The following is a 15,649-nucleotide window of genomic DNA, read 5'->3' as shown; positions in this document are numbered from 1 at the left end:
AATGCAGCCTTATCTCTTACGTGCTAGGGTTTCACTTTTAAATTCTTAATTTTTTATCCGATTCATAATTCGTGAGATAGTGCAAAGTCAAACAAAATTCATGGTAACCCGAACTACCATTTCTACAAATATAAGTTACACAGAAAATATATAAATGATTGGTTGAGTTGTCAAAACGTTAGAAGAGGTCCATTTACCGCTGGGAAAGCCCTCAATGGGAATTTATGGTGAGCTACCGCTTATATGGAGAAAGCAAACCTGAACGTATAGCAATAGCTCACATTTTATCAATACAAATATTTTTTGGTACACTGTCTCGTTATCAGTATAACGTTTTTGGTTTTATAACACACCCACAGTCCGCACAAACTTTGAAAGTGTTAATCAGTGGTGTTACTGTAAATTATTTATTTATTTATTTATAACACTTTATTGCATAAACAAAAATTAGGACAAAATAACATTAAAATACAAGAGAAAGGCATAGTTTGTACAAGAGGCGGCCTTGTTGCTGAGCAGCAATCTCTACCAGGCAACCTGATGGGAAAGGAAATGTATGAAATTATGTTAGAACCAAGAGAAAACAGCAGAAAAATCGGAACTTTCGTCAAATTTGATTTGCGCTTTCGTTTTTTGTCGACTGTAAGTACCCGTATACTATCAAAAGGAAAGAAATAAAAGTCTTATTTTTTGTAACAAATTTCATTATTTGCTTATATTCATTTTCTTAAAAACAAAATTTTACACTCCTACAATAAACTTTTCCGTTTTATACATTTCATATGCAAATTCTTCTTCGTGGGTTGGGTCGTACTCTAAGCCTGTAAAAAAATGTATTTTCTTATGATTGTACATTCAAATCTATGTATTAATATTAAAAAACGACGTGTGGGAGGGGGGGACTGCCGCGATAAAGCTATTGCATGCTATGCCTTCAAGCCACACCTCCACCCGTCGGAGTGGGGAGCGTGAGGTTTTTTCATTACGGAATTTCTCGATTCAGTCCCCGCGCTCAAGGCCCGCGATAGAAGCTATGCAATAGCTTAATAATCATAACAAATAATGGTAAGTAAAATATTAGACATATATAAGTTAGACAACGTTTCAACATACCTACGTATTCAATTTCCAAATTAAAAGCTCCGTCAATTTTATCACCACATGCAATTCCAAAATGTGTTACTTTATCAAGCCGCATTCTTGTTTGTTTATCTTGAAGTCTTCCCTTTGATCCCAACACAAACTTTGAAAATGGAATCTGAAAAGATTTACAAGTGGTAACTGCGTTAAAAACAACCGACTTCAAACTTACACTTACAAAATTTACAAATACCTACAGACAAAAATGCTCATAAAATAAAAACTACTGGGCCTATACGAATAAAATTTTTATGGGACCAATTCGACACCATCCCACATCGAACTAAAAAAGAATCACGTAAATCGGTTCAGAAACCTCGGAGTAATCGGTGTACATACATAAAAAAAAAAAAAAAACATACCGGCCGAATTGATAACCTCCTCCTTTTTTTTTGAAGTCGGTTAAAAATAGGTATCAAAACTTTCAAGAGCGTTTCTTAGGCAGCGTTGCCATAACAGATAATCGTCGATGTTTGACACCATTCGGCGATTATGAATAAACATCTGCAATAACGGCCGGTGATAGAAATTTAGGACATTATCGTGATTTCCTCTATTCGCCCAACGCTGCCCATTGTGAAGAATGTCCCAAAAAGTAATTGTAGGTACAGGGGAAAGGTTTGCAGATGAATTGTCGATATGAAGAGTAGAAACGCGATGAATAGGTAGAAATAATTTTCAATAGGTAGAGGATTTTTTTATTTTTATACTCAAGAACGGCTGAACAGATTTTTTATAATTTGGGCTTTATTGGATTTGTCTCTTTCTGGGTATTATTTTCAAAATTATGTCCAGAGTCAGTTACTCTATCATTTATCCTGAATGAAGCCCTATATCGTCAATTTTGAGAAAAGAGGTAAAGGATAATAGTAATCTATTTGTGACAATTGTTAGTTTTATTTAATTTAGTTTCATCAAAAAATGTGCCAAAAGATACCTACCTTATTTTTGTCAGATTTAAGAAAAATTCATCTGTAAGCATAGAATAAGAATATTCGTTCATTATACAAACCTTAGCAATTTGCCAGTATGGTCCACCTCTAGTATACAATACATAATGATAAATATCATTCCAAGTTATATCGTAATAACCCTCGCATGATATATTTAATAAATATGATCTACCATCTCCTCTTATTTTAATAACTAACGTATTGTAAATATTCCAATCAAATGTAGACTCTCGCTTAAATGATTTCTGAAATAATGAAAAATATTTTAAGTATTTACCTGAGATTAAAAAAAAGATTACATTTAGTAATATTACCGTTAACTGGAAATTTAACTCACTCTTATTCTCTTAGATCGCATAGAACAATAGCCTGACCTTTTGATTCGACCATCTTTTGGAATTCTTGTATCTAAATACCCGTGAAAATTAACTCTACCAGCGGGACTCATTTCCAATTTGCATGTACTGAATCCTTCGTTGTGGTCGCTGTCTGCTGTTGTTACAAATTTGTCAAGTACTTCTTGTTTATCAAAACACCAAATCAAATCAGTTTCTCCTGAAAGAACAGAGTAAAAGTGTAAACACCGTAAGTTATAATTTTCATACATATCTGCAAAATCTTTTAATTCTTTAATAAAAAAAAAATATATTACCAATATAATATAATTCGTGAGATGGTGCATAGTCAAACAAAATTCATGGTCACACTAACTACCATTTCTACAAACGTCAATGATTGGTTGAGTCAAGTTGAGACGAGACCGTTTTTGGTAAGTTTAAATAAGGAAAAAGCAATCCTAAGTATAGAGCAATAGATCATATTTTATCAAAACAAATATTTTTTGGTTGCACTGTCTCTGTTAACTGCAGTCTTTCATCTTTGTATGTTTGTCAGAGGGCGCCATAGACTATCTACAGATCTACACAATATAATATGCAATTAATATTCGCGCTTCATCTTTTAAACTCCTAAAGTAGGTACCTAATAAATTACAATGTTGTTCCTGTTTCTTTCAACTGCTTTTATCGTATATCTAGCTTTCGCTCGCGTAAGGATAAATTATCTATTAGTGTCAAATTATCTCTGTAAGTACTAAGTACCAATTTTCATCAAAATCGGTTCAGTGGTATAGTTATAGGCGTAAAGAGACACACATACAGAAAGTTTAAGTTATGATATTAAAAAATAGAAAACTTTTAAACTGTTAACTGCCATGAGACTTTCCATTCATGAAAAGTAGAAACTTTATTGAGAATTTATACTCCCAAAGTATTCTAAGCATAGGTAATAAATTAAGATTATTTAATATTTTAGCTTAAAGCAAATAAAATACAAGATTTAAGGTATATACGAAATTTAATGTCACATTCAAATGTCATTAATTAAAAACCTAATAAATTACAACATAACAATACTTATTACTGGTGGATCATCACTTACATATAATTTAATTAACATAATATCAGAATGTTTATAAAAGTATCTCTAAAATTTATGGATAATCATTAATCACATAAAGCACCAAAAACCGCAAAAGCAAACATTTCTATTATAGCTATTCTGATAAGAAATATAAGAATACAATACTAATTATATTGCGCTAAGACTACAATAATTTCAGATTCAAGTTTCTGCATTGTATCATAATTATGGCAGGAATTATAAAGTTAAAAATAAAATTGAGGAAAAAAATCAATTTCAAGTAAATGAAATCTCAGCGAACTTCATTTATTAGTTGATCACATATTCTGGTAAGTTCTTCATTATCTCGTGTCTTCTGCGCCAAAGACTCTTGTAAAGATGATATCATTATTTCATGCTTTTTCATTGTCGCATTCATTTTCGTGATTTCAACGCTATGATTCTTTTTTAAATTTTCCAATGTTTCATTAGCTTTCTCCAAACTATCAGATGTAGTTTGTTTTAGGTTGTTGTACAAGGCCTCATACTTTTGCATTCCAATTTCGTAATCAGTAATTTTTTTGTTAAAGATATTTTCTCTATCTTTAGCTTCCAATACAACACTTTTACATTTCTCATATTTAGTAAGAAGATCATTGAAGGAAGATTCCATGTTATTCAGATGTTTTACAGCTTGATCCCTCTCTTTTACCAATTTATCCAATGCTTCAAAATATTGTACTTTCTCCTGCTGTTGCTCTCCAATTAAAGCTGAAATGGTTTTTTCATATTCCTCCATAACAATGCACATTTTCTTGTTACTCAATTCTTTATCACTTATTTGTTGAGTCAATTTAATTTCTTTGTCCAATAAATTAATTTTGTCTTCAGTCAATTTTTTTAATTTAAGCTCCATGTCTTCTTTGTATCGAGTAAAGTTATGTTCCAAGTCTTGTAGTGATGATCTAAGTTCTCTGTTTTCTTGTCGTAGTTGTAGAACCTCATGATCTTGATTTTGAAGAATTGCTCTTAATGATTGAAGCCTATCATTTTCTTGTGCTCCATAATGCTTTAGTCTGGGACTTCTGGGAGCTGCTACTGGTGGTGTATTGCCTGATATGCTTATCAGTCTATCAGTTGCAACCTGAGTTGGTGTTAAAATGGCAGAGACACTACGAACAAGCACTGGGGTTGGTTTTGTTTGAGCTGCGGTACTTTTAGGTAATTCACAGCTGACCACTGGTGACACAACTTGCATTGGTTTATCTTTTCCACATTTATTTTGAACTGCTCCTGCAGTAAATGTGTTATCAGCTTTACCTGTCACATTGTCGGTTAAAATTGAAGTAGAACTACTTGTCTCATAGCCAACATCATATTCTAATGAATCTGCTTGAATCTCAGCTTGGTGAAATTGCTGTTTTTGAGCATACAAAGGGTCAAATTTAACATAGAGACTCTCTTTTCCTCTGTCCAAAAAGGTTGAGTTACGATTTGATTCAGCACACTTGTCTAAGTAATCTAAGCTGGTTGCATCAATGAACATATTATTATCATATGCAGGTATTTCTCGCATTGTTTCATCACATATACTGTCAAAATCGGTACCAGTAAGTATATCGTTTGTCATATGGGAAATATCTAAAAAATCGTCCGATTTCTTGGGTGATAAAGCCATTAAATCTCCCATGGATGAAACCGGAGTGATAAAGCTTTCCTCTGAAGTAATCGTACTTGCTTTCGATGACAACATTTTTCTTTACTGTTGTTCTCGTTTTAATAACAGCGCGTTTAAAAATTATTTCAGTGTTATTTAGAACACTGTTTTCATTGTAAAACTCACTCGTTGTAAATATATAAACGATTCAGAAATATTCCCGACCAGTATTTGTATGAACTTAAAACTTTTCACACACTATAAATTTTCTTCGACAGTAAAACAAATATTTCTCAAAACCTAATTGTAATCAAATCAAATAAAAGTTCTATTTTTAGCTTTATCAAATTAATTTTAACAGCTGCACCGATTTATATCTCACAGCCATTCAGATACTCCGTAACGGATATTTATTTTTGAACTACTTTGACAGATGGTCGACGGATGAATACTTTTTCTTTTTTCCCATCCATAGATTATAAAAATAACCATAGTTGTAAATAATTAACGTAAATGGTTTCGGTCAAGTTTTTAATAGTTAAAGATTTATCTAAAACAATAAATTGAGTAGTTTAATAAGAACGCGGAAAACCGACCAACCTAACCTAACCAACCAACAAAACTACGATCATACGATGCACAAATTACCTACATCATTCATACTTCATAGATGGCAGAAATACATCAGAAATATCACTAAATAATAATAAATTATGTAGGTAATCCATACTAATATTATAAATGCGAAATTAACTCTGTCTGTCTGTTACTCAATCACGCCTAAACTACTGAACCAATTTGCATGAAATTTGGTATGGAGATATTTTGATACCCGAGAAAGGACATAGGCTACCTTTTATTGCGAAATAAGTACCACGGGCGAAGCCGGGGCGGACCACTAGTAAGACATAAAACAAGAATATTCTAATATCCCTAGTTTAATTAGGGTTGGTTTGGGTTTTTGGGTTTTTGTTTAATCCTTGATATTCTCATTTTCCCGCAAAATATACCTCATACTTGAAATTAGATTGACTGTGACTAAGGACTGTGATATCAAATTAACTGCTTTTTACTCAATGCATATTCATATATTTTCGCGTATGCATGTACAAAATGCCGTGCGTTTGTAAACTGACGATAAGTACTAATAATAAACGGTGAAATTATACAATTAGCCCGCATCATATAAACAAATATTATTTTACCAATATAAATGTCCATCTGTTAGTTTCGGCTAATCTCAAAAATGGATGGACTAATTTTGATTTGAATTTAAGGCCGTGTACGCGGTCCGTGCGCTGTTTAGCTCAAATAGGTATGTGATTTTTCAAACCAAATTGTCCATCAACCACTTATCTTACAAACATGAATTACTAATAATTTTAGGAAATTTTATTGTCTATGTAGTTAGTTCAGAGTTTTTTTCAATTAATACCTACAGTATTTGTGAATACCATCAAGATAAATGAGCCGATGATTACTTGATTTCACTTTTAGTGTCAATTTCGAAGCTAGAAATATCTGAAATTGCTGACAGATCTAACACACATTTTTTTTTAACTAACTGCAAAAATCCTTATTAAAATAGTTAGTTAAAAGATTTTTTTTATTTTGGACTCCTAACTTACGAAATTAAAATCCGAACAATGTGAATTTTTTTAGAAATTATAGTCGACAAAATGATTATTTTCACCAAGATATTTGACTTAGTTCCATACTAATATTATAAATGCGAAAGTAACTCTGTCTGTCTGTCTGTCTGTTACTCAATCACGCCTTAACTACTGAACCAATTTGCATGAAATTTGGTATAGAGATATTTTGATACCCGAGAAAGGACATAGGATAGGTTTTATCCCGGAAATCCTATGGGAACGGGTTTTTCTTTGAAAACGCGAGCGAAGCCGCGGGCGTAAAGCTAGTATTGCAATAAAAGAATGTCTAATTATAAGATAAAATTTAAAAAATCAACTAAGGTACCTCTATTATTATTCTATAATTTTTTTTAAAGTACTATAAAACACTGCACGCGACCCGATTAAAATCAGTCGGCAGTGAGCCTTTCCAGGGAGAGGACATGTTGCTTGGCGATCTCCTGTGGACCTATGCTGTTCATAGTAAAAGGATAGCGAAAAGATAGCGGAGATTTTGACTTGCGTTAAAGTGAATAAGCGGGCACAGCTTGTCGTGTAAGTATGAACATACATTATATATTATTTGCCAACATTCTACTTTGGGAAAAAAATATTAATTATCTATAGATAATTATGATATATAAATTATTGTTCAAAATGAAAAAGGTAATGTTACAAATTTTGTTAACATTTTTGTTATGGCAGGACCGAACAATAACTGCTGGGGCAGCTAGTATTATATTCAATGTCAGGAATTAAAATCCTTTATTGGTATGATGTATGTCCAACACTTTGTTTAACACATGCAATCAAAAAACATTTAAAAATCATTAGGTATACTTCTTTTTAAAATAAATGATTTGATCAATAATAACAATGTTATTGACAAATAAAGTAGGAATTCTTATAAGAATGTATGGTTTCATATTCCTTACTTTTTCACACCTAAACAGCTGAACAAGTCAAGCTTATGTGGTCAAGTCAATAAATCATTGGAACGGCTAAGCAATGGAAATAATAGGTATAAAACTAAATTTATCAATAAAAAAATTAATACAACTTACCAGGCCTAGCAAAAAGTAGGGGATCAGTAGCAAAATAATCTTTGACTTCTTTTGCAAATAGTTTTAACTCACATTTTAACTCTTGGAAACCATTTTTTATATGTTGAACAGTAGATATATTACCAAGCATCTCCTTGGTGTTATAACCACCTTTTCTATCACCTTCCCAAAAAAGCGCGCGTTCATGTAATTTTAATACATGCGGATACTTTTGTAAATGTAAATGTGAATCAAATGTTTTGACTAACACAGAATAATGTCGGTGATAAAACATAACCTTACGCTGAAATTGTTTGTAAAGAGCCATTATAAAATTGTAGCACTTTCACTGATATTTTATTAAGTGCTTATATATGCCACGAAATCGTAGTTTTTACATAATAGGTACGGGAAAAGTGCGAGATCGTACAAACATCTGTAACCACAGGTTTTATTCGTTTTTCTATGTTATTGAAATTTGATAGAAATCAGCTGATTGTCAAAAATTTAAAAATGATATGGAGTGTAGATAATAAAAAAGCTTTGCTCAAGAATAAAAAGGTCAACGGATTTTACCACGATTTTACTACTATTAAAAATTAACGGAAGCAAAAATTTATTAAAACATTTTAAATGTCGCGATTTAAAGGTGAAAAATTGATTTATGGATACTTCAAGCAAGTTCAAATTTTGCCGCTCATACTCGAGCTCTGTGGGGATCATCTTGCTGTGATCATCTTGATCAATCTTGACGTCCACAGAGCAAGTAATATTATACGTCAAAAAAGTAGTAAATAGCTTGTAAATAGCTGAGTAGGTATTACTTAATCCTACTTTCACTTTTTGTTGAATAATGCGAACCAATAAGTATATTATATCTTTGATATCTTATCGTTTATGTTCGCTAGACAGCCAATCGTAGTATTTTAAAAACATTGGTTAACGTTAACATTTTCAGTGACCTTTCTCAGCCTTTCTCTTACCATTTTAGTTAGGAATGGGTCGTCGACGCATTTTTCATCAACGAGACTAGACCGTTAAATGTCGTTCATCAACTAGTCGATCAACTAGTTAAAATCTTCGACTAGTCGATGTGTAAACTGAAACGAATTGACAACGATTGACACGGTCGACCGACGCGCGACGGTATTGGTAATCGAACGTTCGTTACCTTGAACTGAGGTCTACACTCTACATGTAAAATTCCACATTCTTACCACGAAGTTATTACGAATTATAGATTTTCAAAGAATTCAATGTCAGGGTTGTCTCTAGTAAAGAAATAAGTTGTGTGGTTTTATGAAACCACGGTAAAAGTGAAACTTTTTTTCACACTATAGACATTTAACTAAAAATTATCGTATTTGTACGATAATTATCGTACGTATCGTGCGTCACGCAACATGCGCTACACAAACCAAAAAGTTTGAGACGATGTAATAAAAGTTTCACTTTAAAAGTCAAAGCTATTTTTTAACAATTATATATAATATATCACCTATCTATTACCAAGTTTTTGTTTATGATTTAACTTGTCGTTTTAAGTCGTTAGTTATAGTCGATATATTAACATTATTCAATATATTATTATAGGTAGGTAATCCTTATGATATGTAATAAATTAACTGAATAAAAAAAATATCTTAGATTTTTAAGACAATTCAATAATAGAAATTTATAAATATAAATTTATATTAAATTATTATTTAATTCAATAATATCAAATTAATACAAATTAATCTCCTTTTTTTTCAATATTTCGAGCATTGATCATAGTAATCTCATTCAAAGTCAAACGGAATTAACGGTAAAAATATTGAACTATCAACTCGCGACGCGTCGCGTCGATCGAGTTAATACAAACGTGTCGACTGACGAGCCGTCTACGACGAGTCGTTTAACCGTCTACGGTGGACTATTATACGGCCACGTCGAAGAGTTAACCGTCGCGGTCGCGGACGCGTTGACGAGCGTTTCGACTCTTTTGTTTAGTCGTTGAATTCAACTAGTGCGTTGGTGAGCGATGGACTAGTCGAATCGTTGAATGTACATAGACGGTTAATTTAACTAGTCCGTTGATTCAACGCCCATGCCTAATTTTAGTTCCTCATTACTCTTGCCACGTACAAACGTCTCCGAGAGGATTTCTTTACGAATAAATATTGGGTAGTAAAATGTTTTAAACAAGAATAAAACATAAAAGTATATTAAAAATGGGCATGGAAAAACATAATTATAAGGTAGTACTATATATATATTAATAAATAAATTTACTTTTCTATACAAATTATATTAAATTAATGTTTATTTTACAGAATGAGGTATCAGAGTATCTGTATCCTCCAGAAATACTACAAAAATTGGATTTTAACAAAAGTCCAGCAGTATTTAAGCCAAAAATAAGTGCTTCTAATCCAGGCGAGGAATGGATGGTGGTGAGACCTTTACAAAGATCAGATTATGATAAAGGATTCTTGCAATTACTCAGTCAGTTAACCAGTACTGGTAATATCACAAGAAAACAGTTTGATGGTAAGTCAATGAATTATTATATATTATATTTTACATTGTTGTATTGAACATCCTCTAAAAATTGAATAGAAATTAGAATTATTCTTAAATTCTTTTCTCTGTTGTAAATTCATTCATTTCTTTGTTTACATGTAAATATATATTTAGTATTTACTGAAGTTGTTTATTGTTAAGAATATTTTAATAAAATAATTATTTATATTTTATAATAAAAATATTCCTATATTTTCTGAGAAGTTTGTAACAATTTACAAATTACTAGCCGCGCCCCGCGGTTTCACCCGCGTGGCTCCGTTCCTGTTGGTGTGAGCGTGATGATATATTATAGCCTATAGCCTTCCACGGTAAATGAGCTATCTAAGACCGAAAGAAATTTTCAAATCTGACCAGTAGTTCCTGAGATTAGCGCGTTCAAACAAACAAACAAACTCTTCAGCTTTATAATATTAGTATAGATTAAATTATATATCTATAAAATTATTATGCTAATAAATGAAGTATGGCCGGAATCATATAAAAACATAATTTGAAACTAATGAGGTTTAAATGGCAGAAAGACCTGTTTGCAAAATATGTGTGGATAATCAAGACTTGTGACCTTGCCACACCTGTTGACCAATAATGGCATTCCAATGTCTGCAAATAATGCTTTACATGTTCTGTTATAGATTTATTAGCAGAGCAATATGAGTTATTTACTTAGCATATGATTTAAGCTGTGCAAATTATAATTTTAATAAAATGTTACTATTGTATGTTGTATTCTTGTATGACATAAGTTTCAAGAAGTTGAATGTAAATAATGAATAAATAGATTTAAAATAAAAATATAATTTTTTCTAAAATATTTGGAGTATAACCTGGTTTCTGTTGTTATTCATACTGATAACTGACATTCCAAAAATACACATTTTATAACTGAATATTTTGATAATATGATTTTTTCTTTTTCCATCGCCTCAAATGTTTTATATGTTTATTTTAGAACGATTCACACAAATGAAGATGTCTGGTGGATATTATGTCACAGTAATTGAAGATAAGAGGATTTCGAAAATAATAGGTGCAGCCACTCTTACAGTTGAACAGAAATTTATTCACAATTGCTCCCTAGTAAGTGTTCAGAGGTTCTTTTTTTCATACTTACACAAGTTTTCTGTGAATTCTTAACTATGTACTATTTTAAGTACATACATATATGCAGAAATATCTCATTGTCTGTTTGTTACACTTTCACACTTAAACCAGTAAACCAATTTTGATGAAATTCGATAAAGTGATAGACTTATACCTATACAGGATTACACCAAGATTAGTTTTGATAATCTAGACTCAATTAATTCAAGGCTCATTTTAGAAAGTGTTTTTGATTATTGTAATTCTAATGCAATTTAACATTAATGTTAATTAATAAGCTGTGTATAACTTACACAACTATATGGATTACATTTTATTTACAGAGAGGCCGCTTGGAAGATGTTGTTGTTAATGATACATACAGAGGCAAGCAATTGGGAAAGCTGTAAGTGTATTCATCTCTCTCTCTTTGAATTAAAATAAATTTTAAGCTATTGCATAGCTTCTATCCCGGGCCTTGAGTGCGGGGACCGAATCGATAAATTCCGTAACGAAAAAACCTCACGCTCCCCACACCGACGGGCGGAGGTGTGGCTTGAAGGCATAGCATGCAATAGCTTTACCGCGGCAGTTCCAGAGTGCCACACGTCGTTTTTTTATTCATTTTATTTGCGTTAACAATTTATTTGTGACTGCTGATAAGTGATACAATGGATATATTTTACGAGATTTTATTAATTTACTAAGTTTTAGTTAAAAAAAAATCAAATCCATCCAAAATATTTCTATGAATGTTGTTAGCAATATCATTTTGTACTCTCACCTCTGATAACGGATGATTCTTCTTATTATAAAACGTCATTATCATAATTGGGTCTGTTTGATTTATGACTTCCAATAAGACTCGAGGGTGTTGCAATTGATAAAATTAACGAGTAAATGATGATAGCTAATTTATTGCCCAAGAAAAATTATTGTTTGAACATTCTTTGAGGCAACATATAAAATCTGGGCCAGACCTGGCACATACTGTCTAATGTTAGTGCTGATTTACACAGGGTCAGTAGACAAGTCAGTCGCGGCGCCGAATTTCGGCGCCGCGACTGACTTTAACTGTTTACATAGACTTCAAGCCTCTGTACTGACTTCAAATCTGTTTACACAGGGTTTTTTTTCGGGTCAGCACTGATTTGCCTCGAATTTGTAGTCAGTTACTGACCCTGTGTAAATCAGCACTAATATTCATATTGTAAATTATAATGCTTTATTTTTCAGAATAGTTGTGACAGTTTCACTGCTAGCTCAAGAGCTGGGCTGCTACAAAATGTCATTGGACTGCAAAGATAAGCTCATCAAGTTTTATGAGACCCTGGGCTACAAGATGGAACCTGGAAATTCTAATGCTATGAACATGAGGTTAGTTAACATGTGTTTATGATCTTTTTTTTTTTCATTATAAGGGCATTTTCAGTCTCATTTTATTTATTCTTTGTAGCTGACCCCTTAAAGTTGTTCTGCATGTCACCACTTACGGTTATGAAAAAAAAAGGTCGTAATTTTCCTTAAAAACCTTCCCGTACATAATGGGGTTGGCTTCTAACCAAGTGATACGATAAATTAATACGTAAAAAGGAGATGGTTTGTTCAATAGACCTTAATTTTAAATGAATTATCATTTACATTAGCATTCATGCTTCACTTTCAAACAGAGTTGTAATATATAATTATATTTTTTCAGGTTCGAAGAGCCATCCTGACAATTAGCCGCTGAGTCATCCGACTTGCGCTCTAAGCTGTAAGCACATACAGCAGCCGAGTGGACGTCGCAACACCACAAACGGGTCCTATACCATTACCTGAACTACCCCCATTGTCATTTGTTATAGTCATTGTGATTCCAAAATAAACCATATAATAGTTAGCAATAAAATATTAAACCATTTTTGTGTTTGTTGTGATTTCTGCTTTGTTGTTTTGTGTTTACGGTCGCAGGGTCAATTTGTTTATCCATCAAAAATTGTATTTTACATAGTGGCACATTTTGTATGTAAAATTTGCGTTTGATGGGGTGGTAAATTGATTTTGGATGTCTCGGCACATAATTATAATTTTAGTTGTAAGTTTTTACTGCTCAATGTTTAAAAATGTTTGTTTATCGGATTTATTTGCGCTAAAATCCAGCTATGTCTGCTTCGCTTTTGTAACTAAATACCTACTTATAATTCGTTCATAAGCTTTAATACTAACACTCATTTATTAAATGTTGCTATTGAAAAAGGTGTTTTATTCATAAAATAAAAGTTGAAAATTTTTAAAAACTTTTTTATTTACAAGAAGTGTAAATACGTATAGATATCGCATATTATATTAATAGACTTGATTACGAAACATTCATTACAATACCGATTCGTTGGCATGGATAATATTCTACGAAAGTCTTATCGCACTTAATGTTCTGCAATCATTAATTAATAGGTATATACAATTATGGCGGTGGAATGCGACGAATATTATCCATGAGCCTTAAGCTATACGTTCCAGTCACACAAACACCAAATATATCAATTATTATTCAAAAATTACAAAGAAACAATGAAGCTGAATTCGTAATAGTGACATCTCACTCTTGCATTTAGGACTTGAACGATAAGGCATATCATATTTATGTAGTTTCGCGTTTTTCATTTTACTCAGTCTTCATTTACACTAATATGCTTTGGTGTTAATTTTATACCATGTATTTGACAGACAATTTGTATTTTTTTATAAATATTTTATCAGAGGGATGCTAAATTACTATTAAATATTGTAAAGTCTAGCTAGAATTATTCGTGGACACTATAGTTATTTATTTAAACTAGATTTTCCTAACTGAAAAGATAATAAGCTACCCAACATTTTTGATGAGTTCTACTTAAAATCTAAATAAAATGTATTATTTCTTCATCACCAGTATAAAATAATAAGCTTGATTTTTGTTTATTTTCACAGGTAAAGTGTGGCGATTATATAATTACATATAACATAACTTTTCCTTAATTTTGTCGATTTCTCATGCTGCTACTTATATATAAAATTTTGTAATAATTATGAAAATAAATCAATTAAAAATAATTTTATGAATATACATATTTATTTATTGATGCACAGCACAAACCCACAGTGGAAGGTAGCATTAATATTATGTACATTTAAAAGCGGTGAAGCTTGTAGCAATCATCCTTTAGGGAAATTCCCACAATAATATTTTCATGCCTATTAGGCTTAGGGCCGATTTTTCAATCCTTTGTTAAAATTTATCCGTCCAATAAAGTATTACACGAACATATTAAAATGTCACCTTTAAACTATCAAACACGGACAATTAGAATACATTTTTGAAATGGAAGTTTAATACGTTATTTGATGAATAAGTTTAACCAAGGATTGAAAAATTAGCCCTTAGGGCGTGTCCACATGTACACGGCACGGCGCCATCAACGTGCAACGAAATTATATACAGTGTAAACTCTATATAACGACACTCCATTTTAACGTCAAACTCCGTATAACGTCAAGATTTCTCGACTTTGGTTGGTTTATATTGTTGTCTATACAATAATACACTCCATATAGCATCACGCTCACTCTAATTAATGACCACAATAAGACATTACCAATTACTAGGAAGTACTGACTAAGTTGCCGAAATCAATGAAAATGTAGTTGTGTACATTCTTTTTTACTGACATACCGAAGATTCTAAGAAATGCAGTCGTTTGTTTGTTGTGTGAGTGAACTTACACATGTTCACCTCAACTACTTGGCTTTCGTTAGTTACACGTTAAATAAAAAATTCTGCATGCCGAAGAAGATGGACGATCTGCCAAAAAATTGAAGAAACCGCTCAATATGAAGACCTTGATCAAGTGATGATAACATGGTTTCTTAAGCAATGTCAAAATAATATTCCTGTCTCGGGACCAATCATGCAATTTTCCCTTTCTTTCCATTTAACGACCACTCTCTATAACGTCGAAAATTGCACGGTCCCTTAAGTGACGTTATATAGAGTTTACACTGTATTACATATTCTGCTAAAATCGCAGAATTCTGGTTATTCTGGTCACACTGTGCTACAGACTGCAACTTCTCTGCCAAGGCTGCCGTGCCCTGTAACGTTGCGGCTTCGTGACGTGAATTTTTATGATACGGCAACGTTAATTTCTACGA

The 15,649-nt window shown here is 32.0% G+C and overlaps 3 protein-coding genes across 3 annotated transcripts; 1 reads left to right on the top strand and 2 right to left on the bottom strand.

Moving 5' to 3' along the window:
• Positions 1 to 686: 686 nt before the first annotated feature.
• On the bottom strand, positions 687 to 8,287 carry LOC123699760 (complex I intermediate-associated protein 30, mitochondrial). The gene is made up of 5 exons (XM_045646777.1): positions 7,850 to 8,287; positions 2,431 to 2,648; positions 2,153 to 2,338; positions 1,114 to 1,258; positions 687 to 821 (listed from the first exon to the last, which is right to left on the bottom strand). The coding sequence occupies exons 1-5, from the start codon at positions 8,154 to 8,156 to the stop codon at positions 742 to 744; spliced, it is 936 nt and encodes a 311-aa protein (XP_045502733.1). The 5' UTR covers positions 8,157 to 8,287; the 3' UTR covers positions 687 to 741.
• On the bottom strand, positions 2,657 to 5,673 carry LOC123699759 (myosin-7-like). The gene has a single exon (XM_045646776.1). It carries the CDS (start codon positions 5,245 to 5,247, stop codon positions 3,808 to 3,810), a length of 1,440 nt encoding a protein of 479 aa, XP_045502732.1. The 5' UTR covers positions 5,248 to 5,673; the 3' UTR covers positions 2,657 to 3,807.
• Positions 8,288 to 10,128: 1,841 nt separating the features above from the next.
• On the top strand, positions 10,129 to 13,714 carry LOC123699905 (probable glucosamine 6-phosphate N-acetyltransferase). The gene is made up of 5 exons (XM_045646953.1): positions 10,129 to 10,360; positions 11,346 to 11,473; positions 11,821 to 11,882; positions 12,713 to 12,853; positions 13,176 to 13,714. The coding sequence occupies exons 1-5, from the start codon at positions 10,129 to 10,131 to the stop codon at positions 13,192 to 13,194; spliced, it is 582 nt and encodes a 193-aa protein (XP_045502909.1). The 3' UTR covers positions 13,195 to 13,714.
• The last annotated feature ends 1,935 nt before the right edge of the window (positions 13,715 to 15,649 follow it).

Source organism: Colias croceus, chromosome 18 (assembly GCF_905220415.1).
Source record: "Colias croceus chromosome 18, ilColCroc2.1".
Taxonomy (NCBI): Eukaryota; Metazoa; Arthropoda; class Insecta; order Lepidoptera; family Pieridae; genus Colias; species Colias croceus.
The sequence above is the reverse complement of the archived record's forward strand: the minus strand, read 5'-3'. Positions and strand labels throughout refer to the sequence as shown.